This window comes from Marmota flaviventris, chromosome 13 (assembly GCF_047511675.1).
Source record: "Marmota flaviventris isolate mMarFla1 chromosome 13, mMarFla1.hap1, whole genome shotgun sequence".
Taxonomy (NCBI): domain Eukaryota; kingdom Metazoa; phylum Chordata; class Mammalia; order Rodentia; family Sciuridae; genus Marmota; species Marmota flaviventris.
The window spans coordinates 25,403,581-25,426,033 of record NC_092510.1 but is presented as its reverse complement, the minus strand read 5'-3'; the positions used below and the strand labels follow the sequence as shown (position 1 = coordinate 25,426,033).

Below are 22,453 nucleotides of genomic sequence, written 5' to 3'. Positions count from 1 at the left end.
AAGGACTTTTGTGAAAAGATTAGAACCCTTTAATTTAATGAATAATAAAAAGGGGAGTTCATAACCCACTTGAATCAAATGTGTGAAATATGATATGTCAAGAACTATGTAGTGTTTTGAACAACCAATAATAAAAATTTTTAAAAAAAGAATGACTTGATTGTTATATCCCGCTTATTCATTCATTCAAATATTTTAGTACCTTCACCAAATCCTATTGCAGAAGGACATTTTATTTTGTTCTTTGTAATATTTTAAAATGCTTCTGAAATGTGTTTTGAAATGATTCCTTTTTTAAATATTTATTTGTTTAGTTTTAGGTGGACACGATATTTTTATTTTTTATATTTTTATATGCTGAGGATTGAAACCAGTGCCCCCTGCTTGCTAGGCGAGCACTCTACCACTGAGCCACAACCCCAGCCCCATGAAATGATTCTTCAATTACTTTTAAATCATTTTATTAAGTTGGTAAATGTAAGCTTTTTGGTTTTACATTTTACTACATGTAATCAACACATTTATCTTATTTTCATAAGAGAAGTTTCCAAGGATATTAGTGAAAGAAAACCGTAGAAAACATGATAAAATGATACTACAGGCATTTGCAAATTTTGTGTATTTTTTTTTTTTTTATGTTTTCAGGCATATTTTAAGATACTTGGAATTGGCAATTTAGAAATATACATTATGGATATTTGATGTTCCTTTTAAGTCAGATTTATGGAGGTAAATTTATATAAAGTAAAATTTATCCTTTATAGCATAAAAGTTCAGTGAGTTTTGATAACTAAATATAGACACATGTCATCACAACTGAAATACAGAATAGCTTTCCCCCACCTTCAATTCCCTAGTTTGCGGACAGTTCTTTCCCCTATCCTCAGCAACCGGCTACCACTAAAAATATTTTTTCTCCCAAAGTGAGAGAATGTCCTATATACATGGAATTATGCATTGTGTAACCTTTTTAATTTTCTTTCATTTTGTGTAAACATTTGATATTTGTGTGATTGCCCATATCAATAGCTCAATCCTTTGTATTACTGAATGGTATTCCATTGTATGGATATACCACATTGTTTATCCATTCTCTCCTTGAAAAGGACAGTGGGATTATCTTCAGTTTTGAGTAATTATGAGTAATTCCACAAGAATATTCACATTGAGGTTTTTCAAAGTAAGTTTTCAATTCTTTGGGGTAGATTACCTAGAAATAAGATTGCCAAATAAGTAACATGGTAAGTGTGTATTTAACTTTCCAAATAACTGACATACTGTTTTCCAGAGTAGCCTTATTATTTTGTCATCTCCTGCGTATGAAAGAACCTATGCTCTATATCCTTACCAGTACTTGCACTTATAGATTTTTGAGGTTATTTCAGCTGTTGTAATAGGTGCATAGGGATATTCATCATATTTTTATTTTCCCATAACAACTAATGATACTTAATGTCTTTATGTGCTTATTTGCCATCTCTGTCTCTGATAAAGTATCTGTTCAAATCTTCCTTTTTTTCTTGAGTTTTTTTTAATTGAATTTTGAAAGTTTGTGAATTTTGAAAATATATTCACTCATTCTATAGTATATCTTTTCATTTTTTTTAAACAGTGACTTTTAAAGAGCACATGTTTTTAACATTGATTAATTCCAGTTTATTATTTTTTTCTTCTGTGGATCTTACTTTTGGTGTTGTTTCTAAGTAACATTTACTTCAACATTTAATTCAAGATTACAAATATTTTCTTAATATTATTCTTCATGAAGATTTTTAATACTTAGCCCATGATTCAGTTGCGTTTTTGTTTATGGTGTAAGATACAGCTTAATTTTTCTTTCTTCAGATGGACATCTGATTAAATTGTTCCCACGCCATTAATTGAAAAGACTGTACTTTATTGAATACCCCTTGCACCATTTTTTGAAAATCAACTATTTGTGTGAATCTATTTCTAGACTCTGTTCTCTTCCATTAAATTCTTCATTTCTTTCACCAGTGCCACACTGTGCTGATTACTGTAGCTAATTAGTGATGTTTCTCTTTCCCTTGTAGGCATATTTTTTCTTTGTCTTTATTGCCCTTACCAATACCCCCCTCAGAACTTCAGGTCTTTGTTATCAGTATTTTAAAAGACTGGCTAATAATTTCGGGTGAAGAAATCCAAGCCCACCACTTTTGTCAAAAATGGTGTCTTATCTGCCTCCTAATTGTTTTTTTTCCTACAATGAATGCATCTTCCACCTGCCCCTAGTTCCAGGCACTCTCCCAGCTTGTCTCCTGTGGTCTACTCCTATAGAGATATTGTTTGTGCATTTGTCTTCCTATACTTTATTCTATACCTGGTAGCCAGAGTTATCTTTTTCTAAAGTGATCTTTTTCCATTCCATAAATGGAATCCTTTTGTTCCTCTGCTTAAAAACCTTCAGATGGTCAGCTTTTATTTAGGACAAATTTTTGAGTTTCTTACCATGGTCTACAGATAACACAGATTCAGCATGAGCTGACCTTCCTCTACCTTTATGACTCCACATGCCACTCACACTCCTCATTTAACTGTCATAAAGCCATGTTGGCTTTCTTCTTCTGTCCGTGGATCATGCTTAGCCTGTTCTTGATTGGAGTTCGTGCACCAGTTCTTCCATCTTTTAGAGTACTCTTCTCCATGTCTTGATGTGGTCTTCCTCATGCTCATCTTCAAAGATTCAGCTCATTTGTTTTCTCCTTAGGAAAGAATTCTCTGGATTGTAGCCCTTTTTATGTGTTGCTTCATCTAGTTCATTCACTGCTCCATTAGACTGTTTTATTTTCCTCATAGCATGTAGTAGGATTGATTTGTTTGTGTATTACTTTTCCTTCACTAGCTGGAAATATCTTGTTTACTTGTGTAGCCATGGTGCTTAGAATAATAGGTAGCTCATAATTTTCAGTAAGCAGTTGTACAATAAAAAGTAACTATTTGTTCAGTAAACATGCAATAATTTGTCTATAATATTGTTCAGTGAATATTAAGTGAATAAATACTGTATTTTGACCTATTTTTTTAATTTAGTTCCCCCTACCCCACAGTTTTGGGCCCAGACTGAGGAAAAGCATGGAGTAATAGAAAATACACAAACCTGAGGGTCACTTATATTTTGACCTTAGGAATTTCATTTAAGTTTTCTGATCTGTCAGATGCAAGGCTAGCAAACTATGGAACCAGCCTAGGTGTCTATCAGTGGACAAATGGATTTTTAAAAAATGTGATATATACGAAGTGAAGTTTTATTTAACCATAAAGAAAAATGGATAGAACTTGAACGATACGTTAAGCATAATAAACCAAGCTCAGAAAATTAAGGACTGTATGTTTTCTTTCATGTAGAAGTTAGAGAGGAAAAAGGAAGAGAAGTGTGCGTGGGTGGGGAAGGATCTCAGGGAAATCAGTAGAGAAAAGGGACCAGGAGGACGGAGGAAGATGGGGAAAATACTAGGGAATGATAATGGCCAAATTTTATTGTGTGGATATATAACCATGTAATGATGAATTCTACCATTATATACAAGCTCTAATGCATCAATAATAAAAGGAAAAAAAGTATAAATGAAGGGAAAAAAATGTAAGACTGGTGCTGATAGACACCGAAGTACTATCTAGTCTAACATGACTTTGTTAGCCTATTTGTTTTGATCATTGTGGAATTTTCATTTTAAAACTTGGTGTCCTTTTGTATCCATTATTTGTCTAGATTTATCATATCTCCAGGCTTTTTTTTTCCCTAAAAGGGTAACTACAAAGAGTGAATGTTTATTGAATATTTGCTTTGTATTAAGTACTGTGCTAAGTAAGCATTTATATGAATTATTTAATCTTCACATCAACCCTGGAAGGAAACAATATTATCTGAACTTCACAAATAATGAAACTAAGGCTCTGAAGGGAAAAGTAGTTTCCTGAAGCCACATAAGGGGGAAGTGGCAGAACTGGAATCCAAATTTCTAGTGAGTTCAGAGCTTACCTGTGTAATCACTGGGCTGCTCTTTTCCTTTATTTGTTCCCTTTATGCCATGTTCTTTTTTTTTAAACGCTGGTATCATATTCCCTTTATCCTGAGATCCACTGTTAGGATTGTTCATAGCTTAGCTTTGGGAGGAAAATGAAAATTGGGTGTGCTTGAACCACATGTGAATTGGTTAGCCATAGATTGGTTGGATATGCTTGACTCATACTGTGTTTTATCTTCCTGTTAGTGTAAGAACCCAAAGTTATCATTAGGTAGGTTTGATGATACTAGGTCTTTAGATCTAGGATTTCAGGCTTGGGCATTGGGCTGTCCATTAAGTCCCCAAAACATTTGCAAAATTGGGTGTATGTTTTTTAGGGGAGGATAGTATACACTTTTTCAATAATAGTGTTTGTGGTGTTTATATTCACAAAGGGCCCAATGATTTAAAAATATTTAAACTTGTGCCTTTTGAGAATAGAATAGATCCTGATATGAAATACTAAAATCATTTGTGGGATGCATTAGAGAGAATGTTATGCTCAAAGATTGTGTTGGAGGGAAGCTGCCCACCTCATGGCAAAGAGTGAGGGAAAAAAATGGCTGGGGACAGGATATAGTCCCAGTGGGCATATCTCCAGCGACTGACTTCTTCAAACTGGCCCTACCTCCTACCAGTATCCACCACATCCCAGTAGCATCATCAGATTATTAATCCATCAATGCAGTAATTCATTGATGAGGTTAGAGCTGTCATGATTTAGTTACTTCCCAGCCCTACCTCTGAACACTGCTGCAGTGGGGACCAAGCCCCACATAAGTCTTTGGGGGAAGTCTCTATCCAAAACATAACATAGCCAGTGAAATACTCAGAAATAGATCTACACATACATGTCAGAATGGGCAAGCAGATAAGTAGGGAGAAAGCTGGATCCTAGTAACTATTAGTAGGGGGACAGTTTTTCTTGTATACATCTCATCATATGTAGAAGTCAATCCTAGAAGCATTAAAAAACAGAACTTTAAAAACCTCAGCGAAACAAAAAAATCTAGAACTTTTTTTTTTTAAATCTCATAGTAAGAGTTCTTAAATGGATCACAACTCAAATCATAAGGAAAAAAATTGATAGTATTTATTACTTAGTTAAAATGAAAAAACCTGTACATCAAAAGATACCTCACAGAAAATGAGAAGACAAGCCAGAATACTAGGAGAAGATATTTTGCAACATATATAACAAAGAATGATTATGATACAGATCATACCAGATAAAGAGCAAATAAAAATTTAGCTTTAAAAACAACCTGAAAACCACACTCTAGACAAGAGCTTTCATTATTAAAATTGAAACCCCTTAGTGTGCACTGTCTGATTCCCAGAATACTCATATTCTGTCTAACTTCCTCCATGCTTCCTGGGTCATCAGTCTTACTTTCTCTTACTTGATCCCAGCAGGTATCTGTTCTGTTCTGGGCCTTGCAGCTGCCTTTTCTCTTGCTTCTGATTTGTTCTCTTTGCTCTCTGCAAGGTACTGTCATTTGCATGCTGCAGGTCTCCATTCAAGTGTCACTTTCCCAGAGCTGTTGCCTCCATTTATTCTTATGAATGATCAGACTAGTTGAGAAAAGGACCTGCCTGATAGGGCTGCTGGTATATTTCTGGACCTGGATAGTGAAGGCTATGTACTTCATTTTCTTGCGCCAATGCCATCTTTCACTGATTGTTCCTTTACTTCACATGGGCTGGTATTGGCCCACATTAGTCTTCAAATTTCAGAAGATTCATGAATGTGGAATGAAATCAATTCACTACTCACAGTCAGTATTTTTTAAAAGAATATAGAATAGAAAAATCAGTGTGTTACACATAATAGTATTTGGCATTATTTGCTGAACTTTGATTTACATTTATATTCTATGAAGATGTGTGCGCTCGCGCGCACACACACACAGGTGCAATACGTAACTGTTGGCAAGCAATTCATGTTGGTAACATCTGAGTTTCATTAATCTCTCAAGTAATAAGAACAAAAATCAGAATTACCTAAGAGCCTAAAGTAGATAGTCTTTTCAAATGTAGCCTTACTTTTAAAAAGTAGTATGAAGTAACTATAGAAAGCTTTTCTGAGCACATTTCCTTTACTTGATGACTTAATAAAACTCACAAAATAGATGTGTTGATCTTAGTCCCTACCTTTTTTTTCCTTAAATAGCATAAAGAAACCTTCAAGGAATTGTACTTTTATTATTAATTTGCTTAGAAGTACTCTTTTGGTAAGCTTTAGACCAATTCAGAAAAAGTGCTAACAAGATCATCAGTAGGAAAGTTAAGGGTTTATTTATTTTTTTCTTCTTCCCTTGTTATTTCATGAGCTAGGTAGCAATTTGGGACAGTGGAACCCTTGGCTCGGGTTTCCTGAGATTTGGTTGCTTTGCCCTTTTTTTTTTTTTTTTTTTTTGTCTGTCTTGCTCATCTGAGACCAGCCCAGATATCTTGAGGTCTGTAGAAATCTGTGGTTTGTTTAGCATGAGAAACTTAACCCTTCAGTGATAATCTTTCTAGAATTGCTCTAAATGCGTGTCTTTCTCCTACAGTAAATTCCAAGTTTTAAGTGATCATAAATAGTTATAAATGAACTTAGCTTGAAGGAGATCTTCTTTTTTTTTTTTTTTTTACTTGTGTATCTTTCCATATATTCATTTAACCTTTAGCTTTTGCTAGAGATGTTATTAAAATCAAGAATTGGTGTCTTATGGCAAGAAGAGCACATCTTATTTTCCTTGCATCTCACAACTTCAGGGAATTTGAATAGTAAAACAGACACTGTATACTCATCACCTAGATTCACCAGTTATCATTTGCCTACATCTGTGTGTGCGCATGTATGGATTTTTTTAAGTGTGTTGAACTGTTTGAAAATAAGAGGACGGTCATTTCATCTGTTAGTACTTCAGTGTGTATCTTCTTGGAACAGGGATATCTTCTTATGTAAGCACAATACTGTTAATACATTCCTATATCCAGTAGTACCATTCATAGTCATATTTCTCTGATAGCACTTTTTTCTTCATAGCATTTTCCCCTACAATTCAGAATTCAACACAAAAATTGCCTTTGTTGTCATGTCTCTTTAGTCTTCTTTAATCTAGTAGAATAAATCCCAAACCATTTTGCTTTATGACATAGGCATTTTGAAGATCTCAGGCATGTCTTGTGAAATCTGGATCTGATTGTTGGAATGTTTTCTCAAATTTAGATTCAGGTTATGTATTTTTAGTAGGAATGCTACATTGTAGATAGTGGTGTGTATTTCTGGTTGTATCACCATGTCATTGATAAAGCAAGGTGATATGTGATGTGATATTTTAACAGTGTATAACGTGTTTCCAACAATGTTTTAGCACCTGTCTTGGAGGAATCAGTTCATAACATGAAATGGTACATTTTAAAATAATTCTTTCCTTTTAAATTAAAGAAGAATCTTTCCTGTTCTCTCTTTCCCCCGTCTTTCTCCTTCCCTTCCTTTCTCCGTGTGTTTGTGTATGTGTAAGGTGTAAGTGGATACCTTTTCTTAATAGCACATGCCATAGAATTGTCCTAGTAACATTGGGAAGTAGATTTTATAATTGCTTCCACTTCTACAGGAAGAAACAGAAGCTCAGAAACATTGACCTGCTCTTGCTCATATAAATGATAGAAACTCTATCTGATTGTGGTGCTTCATCAGTGTTAAGGAGGATCTCCTTTCTCAGACTCCATCCCGTCTCTACAGACAGAAGCCAGGTTAGCAGAATTGTCCATATTGAACAGTATCTTCCCAAGCTAGGGATTGCAGATATCAGACCAGTCTTTTCTTGCGGCTCAATTTCAGAGTCTCTTACCTCTCCCTCTGACTCTTCTGAAGGTCTGTAGAGTCTACCCTTTACTTCTGTTCTGGAATAGTGTGTCCCATTTGGATCAAGACCAATGCTCAATGCACCTGGCTTGGTCAGCTGTTGTAAAGGTGGGAGTCATCTGGTCCTGGAGATGGAAAGCTGGCACTGGCGTGGGAGCTATTCTCAAGCTCTTGGCTCCAGAATGCCCACTCTACCTGTTTTCTTAAGGTACGAGGGACTTCACTTCTGGAAACTTTTTTTTTTTTTTAAGTGTTTTAATCTATGAGAGTCTTCATTCTTAACAATGCTGGGAAATTGTTGCAAGCTTTATCAGCAGCAGGGACCTGTTAAGTTTTGACTCATTGTCTTTTTGATACTACCCGTTAGTCTAGATAGCTGTCTTGCTTTCTGGCACAAGATGTTGCAGGTTCATTTTGTACTTTTAGAAATCAAGGTTCAGGCATTTAACTGTGCTTTATTACTACTGAGAGGTAGCAATTGCTTCTAAGAAAGATGCCTATTTTTTGAGGATTCTTCTCCTGTTAAGAGTTTAGTGGAGATAAGGAGTAGCCAACAAGAAAACCTCTACCTGAATTTCAGTTGGAGATGTCCAGAATTCTAGGAAAGTGTGGTGAGGGTAACCTCACCAGCTCCTCCTTAGTCATGAACCAGTGAGTCCTTAGTGATCAAACAGTTGAGGACCTTCCATTAAGAGGAATTCCTATTTTTGCTAACAGAAAGACAACAATTTCTAAAGACATTTCCTGTGAATTCCATTTTCTAGTGATTCTTTTCTTTCTTTCCTACCAGATTTGAAGCTCTAAGGAAATAATTCTTTTGTTACAGAAAATCCAGTTGAAAGCTATTAACAGAATTGAGGTTGTGTCTACCACCTCTCTGCTATATATTTTCAGACATAATTACTGGCTATTTTTCAGAATTAAATTAATTATCTTAATGGAGTACTTACTTGCCTAAGTTTAAAGTTCACTCCATTTTAATGTTTATTCTCTTGGATGGTCCATCAAGAGAACAGAAGAAAGTTTTATTTTATATGTGGTTTGAGATAAAGTCCCGCCCCCCTTTACTTCTTTTTTTAAAGGTACCTGAAGGTAGTATTGGTCTAGGAAGATCAGTAAAAAGTTTTTTCCCCAAGATACCTGTTTTCCTCTATAGGTGTTTCCTCAGTTATGCTTCCATGGAGTACATTTATTTTAATGTGTAATTGGCACTACAGTTTATGCCCTCCACTTTGATTTTTTTGGATTGAATATTTAGTTTTTTATGAGCATTTTTTTAACTTGCTGATTTGTTATTATCTTAAATTATTTTAATAATAGATTGGTGTGAAACTACTATTCTTAATATCCATTTCCCTTCCTTTGATCTTTAAAAAGAGAGGTAGGTTTTACCAACCTAGATGCTCTTCAGTGGATGAGTAGATAAAGAAACTGTGGTACATATACACAATGGAATATTATTCAGCAATAAAAGAGAATAAAATCATGGCATTTGCAGGTAAATGGATGGAGTTGGAGAATATAATGCTAAGTGAAGTTAGCCAATCCCCCAAAATCAAATGCCAAATGTTTTCTCTGATATAAGGAGGTTGATTCATAGTGGGGTTAGGAGGGGGAGCATGGGGAGATTAGATGAATTCTAGATAGGGCAAAGGGGTAGGAGGGGAAGAGAAGGGAGTGGAGGTAGAAAAGATGGTGGAATGAGATAGACATCATTACCCTAAGTACATGTATGAAGAAACAAATGGTGTGAGTGTACTTTGTGTACAACCAGAGATGAAAAAATATGCTCTATATGTGTAATGTGAATTGTAATGCATTCTATGGTCCTGTATACATTGGAATATTAAATAAATCTTAAAAAAAGAGGTTCTAAACCCTTGTTGATTATTTGCTCTGTAATTAACACAGACGGGTCAGAGATCAGAGGACTGTGGGCCTTCACAGTGTTGTAGGGCAGTCCATTTGATTGTGGTACTCTCAGCTCCTTCAGTAATATCCAGAGAACCCGGATCCTTTTCCAGGGAATCTGCTTTGAGTTTCCCTCTGTTGACTAGACAGTTAGATAGAAATTCTTTTTGAAATTTAATTCTGGAATGTTATTTGATGTTTGATAAATTAATTTTTTAATGGAGATAAAGGGTTAAAATTTAGTTCAGCCTTTGATGACTCACTGCTTTTATTTAAAGAAGTAGTCTCTGATGTTTTTATTCACCAATCATTATCAATTTTAAGTACATCTGTCACTCTAATTCTAGGGTGTTTCCTGGGTGAAAATTTACAAAGAAACTTAAATATGACCTCTAAATACAGAAACAAGTCTGTTTTATTGATTAAAAACATTTTAAAACCAACTATAATATTTCAGTATTTATATTTTTATGAAATAGCTCTTGGTGATATGTTAAATCTCATTTTGGTCTATCTATACTTTTATATTTTAAAAATTTCATAACAAATCTTTCCTTTCTACATGTTGCCATACTGAGTATGTTTTTTGTTTGGTATTTTATGTGTATAATGGGTGACTTATGATGTGGGTTTATGATAGCACCCTCTCATTTTCTTTTCTGCTTTAAGTTCAAGGCATATTCTCTTAACTAATATGGCTATAATTTGATTGTTTCTATTCATAAGAATTTGAAAGGACTTTTGTTATAATGGGTAAAAAATTAAAGCTTAAATGTGATATGGTATTCTGGGACAGAAAAATAACATTAGTGGAATAATTAGGGAACTCTGAATTAAAGTCTATATTTTGGTTGATGGTAATATGCTGGTGTTAATTTCTTTGTAATAAATTCTATGGTTGTTTAAAATTAGGGGAAATTAGGGAAAGCCAGGTAAAGAGTATATAGGACCTCTGTATAGTAGAAACTTATTAAAAGCTTAAAATATGTGGATATAGGATAAATAGTTTCCTGGTTTAGAGAAAGTTTAGTGATAGTTGTATTTGAACCCACTTTTGATTTGTAATATTAGGAATTAAAAAAAAAGCCCAACAATAAAAATAAATGCATACTTTTCATATTGAGGGCCAAGCCCAAAGTTTGATCACTAGAATATCCATCCTGTATTTTTTAGATTATTGCTGCTTATTTTAAAATTGTCGAAATGAAGGGTTATTGCAGAAATAGTTAGCTTTTTCATTTCTTCTGGTTCCTTTTTAAAATTTAAAGCTCGAGAGGTCACCAAGAATAGAACTAAACCTTACCACTTTTAAGATTGTTGCTGATGTCAGTTGATAATGTGTTTGAACATCTACTCAGGAGTATCTAGGTACTGTGGAAAATTTTAAAGACATCTCTAAGGGGTTATGGTGCGTGCGCGCGCGCGCACACACACACACACACAACCTTTTATTATTTTTGGTTGCTAAGTGTCATATAAATGATATTGGCCTCAAGTACTGTGAGAATTTAGAGGCGATGATAGAGATTACTTTGAGCCAAAGTGATTAGGACTGTCCTCATAAAAGAAGGTAATCAGGAGTATGGCATGAAAGGACAAGCAGAACATAAATATATAGATACAAATGAGATGGCTACGTTTATATGTATGTCTTGATTATTAGAGATGTCTTACTAAATAGACTAGTATTGTAGGCAAAGAGCTTCCTGGATGATATTGCACAGGGATGTGCAAAGTTAGGTTGCTAGTTTATGGAATGTCTTTAATTCTTAGAAATTTGAACTTTTATTTTTAGATAAAAGAGGTCTATTGTTTCTGAAACCAGAGAGTAAACTTTCAAGGATTTTATTTGTTTTTACTGGGTCTCTCTTAACCTCCCTTCTCAGACTCTAAATTTCGTTAAGTCTGCATCTGATACATACCTAGCCCTATGTGACTAGAGACTCTGAAACATTTACAAATTATTTGACACATTAAAAATACATTGTTTCTTTATACATTAAAAAAAAAACTCATCCAAAACCAATACCTTCAATGATTTAGAAGTATTGTTTTTATTCTCTCAGAGGATAAAAAAGAACCATAACTACTCTCATTTTTCCGCTCAAGCAGGACCTTTTCAAAGGCAGAAAATATATGTGGTGTCTGTTTCCACGTGACATTCATAGTAAAGACTTCCTGGGATCCTCAATTTATTTTGTTCCACCTCTGCACTGCTCTCAGGACCTTACCTTCTCTCCTCCTTTATGTCCACCTTAGAGGAAGAAAGTTCTTTTCCCTTTGAGGTTGACCCCTCCCCACCTGCATAGCCCACATCATCTTCCCTTCTTTGCTTTATTGCTCCTTCAATTCTCCAAATTTCTGCCTCACATCTCCAGGTGTTCTCTGTTACTGATGTGTCCTTCTGCTTGGAAGCTTAATACCAGAGCTTCTTAACATTTTGTTTAAGATGAATTGTCCATGTAAAGTCAAAAGAACTTGAGGCAGCACTTTTTCAGGGGGGATAAAAATATCCTACATTTTAATTGATTTTTTTTGTCTGCATAGTGCTTTACACACAATAGGTACTTGATAAATATTTGTAAATTTAATTAAAATAACTTTGTTTGCCCTCTTTAGTACTGCTCTGGATCTATACCCTGTCTTCATACTGCCAAACTTTTTTAACAACTCATGTCGTTGTGTGTGTAGAGGAGATATTAAGAAGTGGAAGTAGCACAAACACATACTCTTTATACCCTGAAATCTGGACCCCAGGTACACCATTCTCTCATATTCAGAACCCAAGGCCCACCATTCTCATGAAACTGAGCACTACTAAGACTAATTTAAATATGTCAGGTTTTTTTTAATCTCTGACCCATTTGCAGCCACAGACAGCATATCTTCATTGCTGCTTGCTTGCTTCAAATATTGAAATGATCATCATGATCAACCTCTTTATAGCTCTCTGAATGCTCCTGTTGTATTTCCTTTTGTCTTTTTTTTCCTTTTGCTCCTTTACTCCTGTCTAGCATCACCTACCTTTATGCAAATGACTTCTACCTCTCAAATTTCCCTACCCCTAATCTAACTTCTTGCTAGCCAATTCCACTTGGCAGGCCAGCACTGACTGAAAGTGAAAAATGTTCACAAGACCTATAGGTAACTTACATTGATCACTATCAATTTGTTTTTCTTCTGTGTCCTTATATCCATATCACTGAGTCCTGTCAATCTTCATATGTTTCTACTGCCACTATACTCTTATTACAGGCTCTTTATTACTCTAGACATTAATTACTGCAAGGCTCCATAAGCTCGTTTCAGTTCCAATGAGCCTGTATTGAATGATAGTGGCTTTTACCCCCACTAAATTCATGTCATTCTTTGTGCTTTAGAACAACCCCCACATTACTTATCTAAGTTACATTCACCCATTTCAGATCAGCTCATGTTTCACTTGTCTTCTAAAGTTCTCTCCAAATATCCTGTGTGTGTACTGTCTTGTAGGACTCCCTGTATCATTTGTTGCCTTATAAAGTCATTGTTGTTCATCTTTTATAAGAAGACCCTGACTTGCCAGAGACGCTGAGACTCTGGAAAGAATAGACCAGCCTTAGGCCTCTTTGTATCCTGGTTTCCAGCTCAAGTCCCTCCACACATATAAGCAGGCTCTTATAAACAGGCTTTTCATTTGAACTCAGACAGTGGCTGTGTGCCTAAAAACCATACACCTGAAGTATTAGGGAAATATAGAGGAAAAAGAGAGTTGGAGCAATTTTCTGTGAATAAGTTGAACAAGAATTTGAAGTCAGTTTGCCAAACAAAATAGGGTAGCAAGGAACCAAGCCTTGCTACCCTATTTTGTTTTCTTCATATTCATTTAGAAAATATAATTTTATACTCATACTTTTTGGTCATGTCTAAATTACAGTATGTAAAGAATTATGGGTATGATTTTAGCCACTCAGATGAAGAACAATCTAACTTAAAAACTACCCAGTTAGGAAAAACTTTGGCATGATTTTGCACATGGGGCTTGGTTGGTGGAGTGTCTAGGTACTATTTCTATTTTTATTTAATCTAAACTTGACAAAAGTGTTTGTACTTTATTTTATTGATTGTATTTTAAATGCACATAGCCAGAAAATAGATGCAGGTCAACAAGAAAAAAGAGCTAATTAATGCTATACTTTTGACTTCAGTCAAATATAAGAAGATAAGAAGAAGAAAACAAACAGAATTTGGAAAAGAGAGAAAAATATTCACTTTTTTCTTTGAAGTGTTTTATGAAGGCATTTCAAGATCCTTTTTACTAGGATAATTTTATTTTTTAAAACTATTTTGTGAAATCTTGCTTACTGTCATAAGTTAGGCCTAGATAGTGATTTATTGTAAGACAGTAATATTTAATCACTACAAACATTAATCTGAGAATTACTCGGCACTTGTTCTGATAGAAAATTGGAGCAGGGTTTTGAGTTGAAGGAATTTCTGTTGAGGGACATGTTTAACTTAATACCCTCCCTACTCTTTTCCTCCTCCCCCTCCTTCCTTTTCCCACTCAGAAGAGGCAACCAGGCCGCCCACAGCAGTTCTTGTAGTGGAGCTTGGTGCAGCCTCAGCTGAGGTCAAGCACTCCCATTCCAGCCTCTCAAGGGCTTTCTCTATGTGTTGCCAGTGTGCTGGTAAAAATGACTTTAAACTCTTGTCAGTGCAGTTACTGGTGCATGCATCACAGTCCCACTCAAATAAACCTGTCACAACATAGAGTCGGCCGCTAGAGAAGAGTACAAGGGCAGGCCTCTAGCTTTTCATTCGAGCATCACTAAACGTGCACAGAGTGCCCAATTATTTCAGCATTATTGAGCAAGCCTACAGGAGGACCCAAGCCTTGCTACATTAGATTTTCTTTAGTAATTTGCTCAAGTACCGCTGAGGACACTTAAAGGGCTTAAAACGGTGGCTGCAACCAGTTTCCTTTTCTGGGTTGTTAATTCAGGTTTTCTCTTTGAAATTAACTCTCCCTGCATGCTGTGCAGTGGTTCTGGGAGAACTGTTTAACACTAATTTTCTCAATTTTCAGCCTTTTTTGTTCAACATAACTGCTTTAACAGTTATTCACATACATGTTTTGATTAGAAATGTATGATAGCCAGCCCCCCCCTTTTGGGAACAAAACAGGCTTTTTAAACTCTAAATGTTAAGTTAGATAATTTTACTATTTAAAAGCTAAGTTATTTACTGTTCATGTACAAAATCCCCAAATATGAGTAAGAAAGGAAGCATTTACCATCTATACATTTCTTTTTCTCCTCCCCCCTTTGAAAACATGTACATTATAATTATTTCCTTCATGTTACTGGATTTTTCATTTTCTATTTATGAGTTCTTTTTGCTGGGGTGGTGGATTGATAGAAGGGACAAATTCAATATCTGTGTCTAATTTTTCACAGCAGCAACAACTCCAGGCTCAGCATTTATCACATGGACACGGTCTGCCTGTGCCTCTGACTCCACACCCTTCGGGGCTTCAGCCCCCTGCCATTCCACCTATTGGTAGCAGTGCTGGGCTTTTGGCCCTCTCCAGTGCCCTGGGAGGTCAATCCCACCTTCCAATTAAAGATGAGAAGAAGCATCATGACAATGATCACCAAAGAGGTGAGCAATCCTCTTGTGTTAGTAGTCTGAGATTACCTACCTGCTGCTGAGGGTAGGTTCCAGATACCATTGTTGAGTCTATCTCTGAATTTAATTTTACCAGTGACTAAACAAAATAAGATAAATTCATTATTTAAAGCAGTCATTTGTCTAGTGGTTGGCAAGAGTAAATCTATTCCTTAAAGGCAAGTGGATCTGTTTTCTTGATTATTGCCTTTGATCCCCAGCTACCCTATGTTTCCTGAGACTAAATCAGTAATAGTCTTATGATGTCCTGTATTTGGAGTAGTGTGTTCCATTAATAGCTAATTTTGATCAAATTTATTTTGGGAAAGACTTACTAATAAATGCCCACTTGATATTTGACTAAATCAATTATTACATATAAATCAGGTGAACAAACTCAGGGCAGTAAAAATCTTACAGGTAAGAAAACAGTTCTGGTGGTTTTAGTAATTGAGAAGGTAGAGCACAAATTAGTGACATCTGTTGATTTAACTGCCTCTCTCACCCAGTCTGTTTAAAAGCATAAAAGTAACTTATTTCTTACTATAAGAATAGCACAATTATTTATGTAATTACTTGATTTAAAGGCCAGTTGTGCTTCTTTTAGGTTGACTTCTTCCCTCCTGTGAGAAAGTTGATGGTATAGAGACATTTCAGTGTGACTATATGTTTGTATGATGCTTTACTAATAAGTTTTAATAGTTAAAGTCAAAATAGATGAAAAAGTCTCCCAGCATTCCTTTGTGGGAATTTACTTAGCACGTGGTGGTTCCTTGGTTCAAAGGGTGTGGTTCATAATTCAAAGCTTGTTTCTACTCCTGTTTCCATGTCATGTCCATGAATTATAATCTTGGATAAATTATTTTTATCACATAAGTATAAATTTACCATCCCCGACATGAGAACCACTCATTTTTCTTTCTGTTATCTTAATGCTATGGTACAGAGTTGACTCATGATTATAAACATTTTTATAAGTGGAAAGGTTGACAAGGTACATAAGTAATAAGCATGGTCAGCTTTGGTCCTTCTGAAATTGTGTCAAAGGTAGACTTGCTTTGTAAATCTGGTAATGTTAATAATTAACTTACAGCAAAGTTGACATCTGTGCAATTTATTATTTATCAGAGATCAAGTTTGATAAATATATGAGTTTGTGTAAACTTAACAAGTACTTTTTTTTTCTTCTTTCCACTACTTTATCTGCTTGTGTTGCTGCTGTTTTGCCTACAGACAGAGACTCCATCAAGGTAGGACTCAAAATTCACAAAGAACTAGCTTAAAAGGGCTCTCTAAATGATAGGGGTAAATCTAGTATGTATTCTTTTAAGTTTAGGGAACAGTAGGGTGTTTTTTTTTTTTTAACCAAATAGTAGTTAACTGACTTTTTAGATGTGTGGTTGATATTTTTAAAAATATAATCCTGTTTCTCTATAAGAATCATATTTGTAGAGCAGGATTGAATCATAAAATCTGATTTGCATTGCTCCTTATTATGTCTTACCACGTGAAAAAGAATAACTACTTTCTTCACTTAAGCTTTGGCTGTAAGATGATAATGAAACGAAGTACATAAATTGATTTAAAAGGAGATACATACAAGTTTCATGTTTTCAAAAAATTTCATCCTACAAAATTCTTTATCAGAATTCTTAATTTTGGGGGGCTACACAGAGATGTAGTTCAGTGGAACATCATGTGCTTGGCACACGTGAGGCCATGAGGCCATGGTTCAGTTCCAAGCACCTAGAAAAGAATTGTTGAAGAGCACTTCTGTTCACCAGTTTCTTTTCCTATCTCTCTCTCTCTCTCTCTCTTTCTCTGTCTCTATCTCTCTATCTCTATCTCTGTTTTCATTCAAACCTGAGAGTTGACTTTATTATATTAAGCATAAAAATTAGTTTGTCCTCACAAATAGTTAAGAGAAGGAAAGAAATTTTTACAAAATTAAAATGCCTGATTTGTGTTGGACATGGGAATCAAATACACATATTTGATATATGTTTAACTGGGCATGGAGGCACATGCCTGCAATCCCAGCTGACCAGATCATTGGGATGCTGAGGCAGGAGTATCACCAGTTTCAAAGCTAGTTATTTTTAACATCTTGATTTCTAGTATGGCAGTTCTCTTTGGGTTTTACCTCTGTCTTATCTGCCTTCTGTATCCCTTTATAGACAAGTTGTAAGGAAATACAAAAGTTATTTAGGGCCTAATGATTTGTATGTGCTTTATAATGCCACAATGGAATGTACTCAGGATATTTGAATTTCTTTAGGAAGCAAACAAGGCAAAATAGACTGCCATGGCAAGAAATGAGTAAAGTGTGAATGTTGTTTTAATCGTTTTTCCACCCAGTACAGTGTAAATATGCTATCACGTTATGCATGTTTTTGTTACATATGCCATTGTATTATTTACTGATTTAGAAGGAAAAGACAGTTTGCAAGTATTGGCCAAAGTACAAATGCTGCCTATTCCTTTTCTTATATTTTATAGTAATTGAATGTTGTGGAGTATAGGTAATTACATCTCTTGGGGTTTTTAATTAAACTTTGTATACGAAGACTAATATCTTCCCTGAAACAATCTGTGCTGTCACTTTGAATGCTTCTTTAAAAGGCTCCTTGTCTTTTATAATAAAAGGGGAATTTTTTTTCCCAGAGTCCTTAAATAATGGAAAATAAAAATTGAGTATATCTATTTTACTCTTCAAGAATCTTTGTAATTTGAAAGGGCATCTGCAACCTCATACAAATGTCAACATTTACAATTGGAGCTGCATGCATTAAATTATTTAATTATGAATTTATGGTTGTGTATTTTGTTGGATAATATGCATATCAGTATCTAGATTAAAAAAAAAATTCTTTATAGAGTCTATATAGTGTTCCACACATGTGTACTTTGGAAGTAGTAAGTAAATGCAATGACTAGGATAAACTGATAGCAGCACTGTGAAAGCCTGTGTAGTTGTTCTGAGGCCTTCATATAAACATTTCCTGGTTTCTTAATGATAAATATACACCTTTAGGCAGGCCAGTGAACTAAACTAAAGCTTTCTCTCATGCCCAATTCCCAGCTGACTGTGAAAATATTTATACTCCAGTCAGTGCACACTTTTGTGTTAATTATGTTTTATATTCCCTTATTTGAGTAGTGTGTGTTTTGAAACAATCTATAATCATGCATGGAGAGCCTGGAAGTTGGAAGAGTCTTATGCAGCTAGAAGACAGGGGGAAAACAAACAGGAATTAGAAGCTGATGATTTTAGCTTGATTTATTATGGAATGGTAGCTTATTATAAATTGATATTTTTATTGGGTTGGGTACCATTCTGAAACTTGAAGTTCTTTTATGTCAGGTCTGGGGCTGAGCTAAAAATCTGCAAAGTGAAATAGTTTGCTGATATTTTAAAATGTGTTCTATGATGTTCAGAGAAGTTGTTAGTTGCTTGTTCTTCCATCAATCGTCCTTATCCTCCTCTAAATGGTTTCTGGTTAAAAGGAGCTTTTTATGATTGTTGGCTGTGTGACTCGATATGATTTTTATCAGCCAGAGTGTGTCAGTTGCCTGCAGCTGGAGTCAGGCTTGTATGAAATAATTTATTCATGCAGGATAATGCTCCTTAACATTTAACAGGTAATGAACGTGACATAAATTTCCTTCTTGCTTTTAATTTTTCCCTTTCCTCTTCTAATGTGCAAAAGGCAGCTCTGGTACTCTAAATAATAAGTAATTTTTGGCCATCTGTCAAAAGGAAATTTCAATACAAATTTAAATTAATGGTGCCTGAAATTTTTTATAGCTCCTCTAAAAGCCTCTAATGTGCACAAAATTCTGAATCTGCTGGTAGTAATTAGTGTTGCATGTAATGAGGATGTGGGCAATGTTATACAGCCCCATTGTAACATTTTGATATGGTAGCAAAATTTTGATTTATACATGGTTGTGGATGGGTTTAATTTGAGAGACACTTTAAAAATGTTTTCTTGACGTTACAGATAATTAAATAGGGCATATTTCAGAATAGCTTATAAAATATAAATTTAAACTTACTCTGAAGTAATTAAGGTGTTTTACCTTTAGATGCCAAGTGAAATGAAAGAAATCATTTGGTACATGATCGGTTCTTTTTCTTCTTTTTCCTTTCTCTTCTTGAAAGTTCTGTAGCCACTAAATCACATGCTATTGGTTTTATTGATCTTGTTTTCTATAGCTGCAGTAGCCAAGTTCATTCCTAAGCCTGTTATTTGCAGACCTCTGTTTGAAATTTTTCAACAAGGGTTGAGAATGTAAATATGGATCTAAAGGAGAAAGCACTATAGGTGTCCAAGAATCAATTTCCTTGGTGATGAGAAACTAGAACCTTGTATGTAGTAGGGCTAAAAGTAAGGAGCCACAGCACCTGCAGCTTTCCTGTGGCTGTCCAGTGATTCCATGTGCCCAACTGTAAGACCTACATTTGAGGCTTGAAAACAGACAGAATCAGCCCATGGTCTACTCTCACCCTTAATAGTAGAGCGGAAAGTTCAAGTTTAGCTCTCCAAAAGGCCCAGAAATTAAGTTCATACTTCATTTTCCTTTATTTAGAACTCTTCTCCACATCTTTAGAAAAAGGCCTAAATAAAACAAAGCAAAGTGTTTTCTAAGGTGGTGGAACTGAACATGCCTATTCTTCCCACTGAGGACTGAGGGAGAAAAGTGGTTGGCTCTAAAATGCCCTCCAGAAAAGGTCATTTGGAGTACTGCCAGGAGCTTCCCAGTTCCTGGAGGTACCAGTTCATGAAGAAGAGTCAGTTGTTTGACTTATTAGGTTTTCACATCACTCTCTAGTTTTCATCTGAAAGACTGAAATGAGTGTAATGGTTTAGAGCTGTGAAAGTCAAGATGTCTAAAATTTGATATGAACTTGAGGTTGAGAAATTAGCCTTATTATCTTCCCTCCCAGTATCTAACTAGTTCTAATACCACCCAGCAAAGTGATCGGCACCTAAATCAAGACCCAGCTTATATATAAATAGCAAAATTCACTATCATCAAATATTGATTAACTCCATAGCATGTCTCAAGTTGCTACTATACTATTGCATTTTTTATTATGTCCATTTTATGTGTCTGCATAGTCCTCTCATGTTTTATCTTGAGTGCAATAACCCTCAATCCGTATCTTTGAGGAATTTTTAATTTTTTAATCTGCAACATGTATTTAGAAGTACATTTTTTTGCCCTCTTAAGTGTTGTATGAATATGATGGTATACTTTGATTTTTAAATTTACATATAATTATTTTTCAGACTGAATGCTTTTTTGTAGGTGTATATAGTGTGTTGTGTTGTTTTGTTTTGCAGTGGGAGATTAAACCCCAGGCCTTGTACATGTTAGGCAATCTCTCTACCCTTGAGCTGTGTCCCAGCCTCTATACTGTGGTTTTTATCCTGTGAATTCTTTTGGTTTTCATTCAAAGGTTTTCATAATTATCTACTCTTTAGTTGTGTTTAGGATAGTGCCTGTTTATTTTGTTCCATCTATATTTCAGTGTTTATTCTGTATAGATGGTAAAACATCATATATTGCTGTTCTCTTTTCTCTTTCTGTTATTTTCTGTTGGCAGTAATGGTTTCTTAGAGGAAAATTAGAATAAGGTTGTTTTCATGTTCAAATTAAAGTGTGTGATTCAGGCCAAGAAAGTACTTTTGCCTTATTAGTTGAGTGTTACAGGTGAAAGTGGAGTTTTAGCTGAATTAGCAGAATGATTACTTCTACTTGCACTTAACTTTGCAGGATAAGACTAAATGGTCAAGGTTCTAGTCCAGGATCTTTTGTAACCTGTGTGACGTGTGACGTGCCACCACCCTCCAACACCCAGAGCTATTTTTTTCTATCTCACAGGAATATCTGTCTAAAAGAAAAATGCTTTTAGCATGTTTAACCTTTTGAAATGTCCTGTGTGGGACAATAGTAGAGGAGATGCTTTGAAAGTCTTGTGAGATCAGATCTTTGTAAAAAGACAAAGGCATAAAATTATAGAAAGCTAAATTAAAAAGGGCAGAGGAAATGAAATTAAAACACTATAAAAACCAAGTAAACAAACTAGCAAGCAAAACAGTAATGCACTTGTGTTAATACCTGTTTTTCCCTCTGTCATCAGTAATCTGAGAATAGAAGCTATCTAATAAGGGGCACTCCAGTTTGTTCATTCTAATCTTGGAAAAAGTAAGATTAGTATCCACTGGGCTCTTTCATCTCCTCTGAGACTACCCCTGTGCTCTTAGAGCTCCTAGTTTACAGTTCACCTGTGAAAATAGGTGTTATGCTTATCCTTAGGTTATTTCCAGGGAAAGGTTTAGAGGTGCGAAGGTCCTGCCCAGAGTCACATAGCAGGTGCTATCCTCAAACGAAAGCTCTTTGGATGACTCAGTCTTATTTTTTGTTATTGAAAATTAGACACATACTATCAGGTACAAAGAATAGTACAAAGAACTGCATAAACCCGACATCTATGTACAGGAGCTATAATATTTAACTGTGTTTTTATCTATTCCTTTTGCTTTACTCAAATATTGTAAAGCAAATTCCAGAGAGCATGCATTTTGCCCATACATATTATATTTCATTGTGTAAAATCATCACATTTCTTTAAATGATGAATGTATCTTTTAGATAACCATAATGCCTTCAGTCACTTAATAAAGATAATTGTCTTCTATTATGCAACCTATAATCAGACTTTGATTATTTTAAGTAATTGATTTGGTGCTGGGGATGTAGCTCAGAGATATAGCACTTACCTAGCATGTATAAGGCCCTGGGTTTTATTTTGCACTGCCTTCCCCCTCAAAAAAAAAAAAAAAAAAAAAAAATTGATTTGCTTTAAATAAGATCAGATAGGGCCTATTCTATTTTGTCTTGATAACTCTTAGGTCTCTCTTAATCTTAGTCTTTCTCACTTTTTAAGTTTTTTTTTTTTTTTTTTAAGAATTATAATTTTATAATTCCCTTCTGATATTAA

General features: G+C 35.0%; 1 protein-coding gene across 6 annotated transcripts in view; it reads left to right on the top strand.

Annotated features, from left to right (window-relative positions):
• The window catches only part of Tle4 (TLE family member 4, transcriptional corepressor), a 137,662-nt gene that overhangs the window by 54,527 nt on the left and 60,682 nt on the right, over nucleotides 1-22,453 (top strand). For 3 of the 6 annotated variants that reach the window (XM_027951342.3, XM_027951338.3, XM_071600545.1), the window contains 2 exons: nucleotides 15,234-15,435; nucleotides 16,675-16,691. In XM_027951342.3, coding sequence (XP_027807143.1) covers nucleotides 15,234-15,435; nucleotides 16,675-16,691 — 219 coding nt within the window. Of the gene's footprint in view, nucleotides 1-15,230; nucleotides 15,436-16,674; nucleotides 16,692-22,453 lie in introns of all 6 variants that reach the window. The other 3 variants (XM_027951341.3, XM_027951337.3, XM_027951346.3) reach the window with 1 other exon arrangement.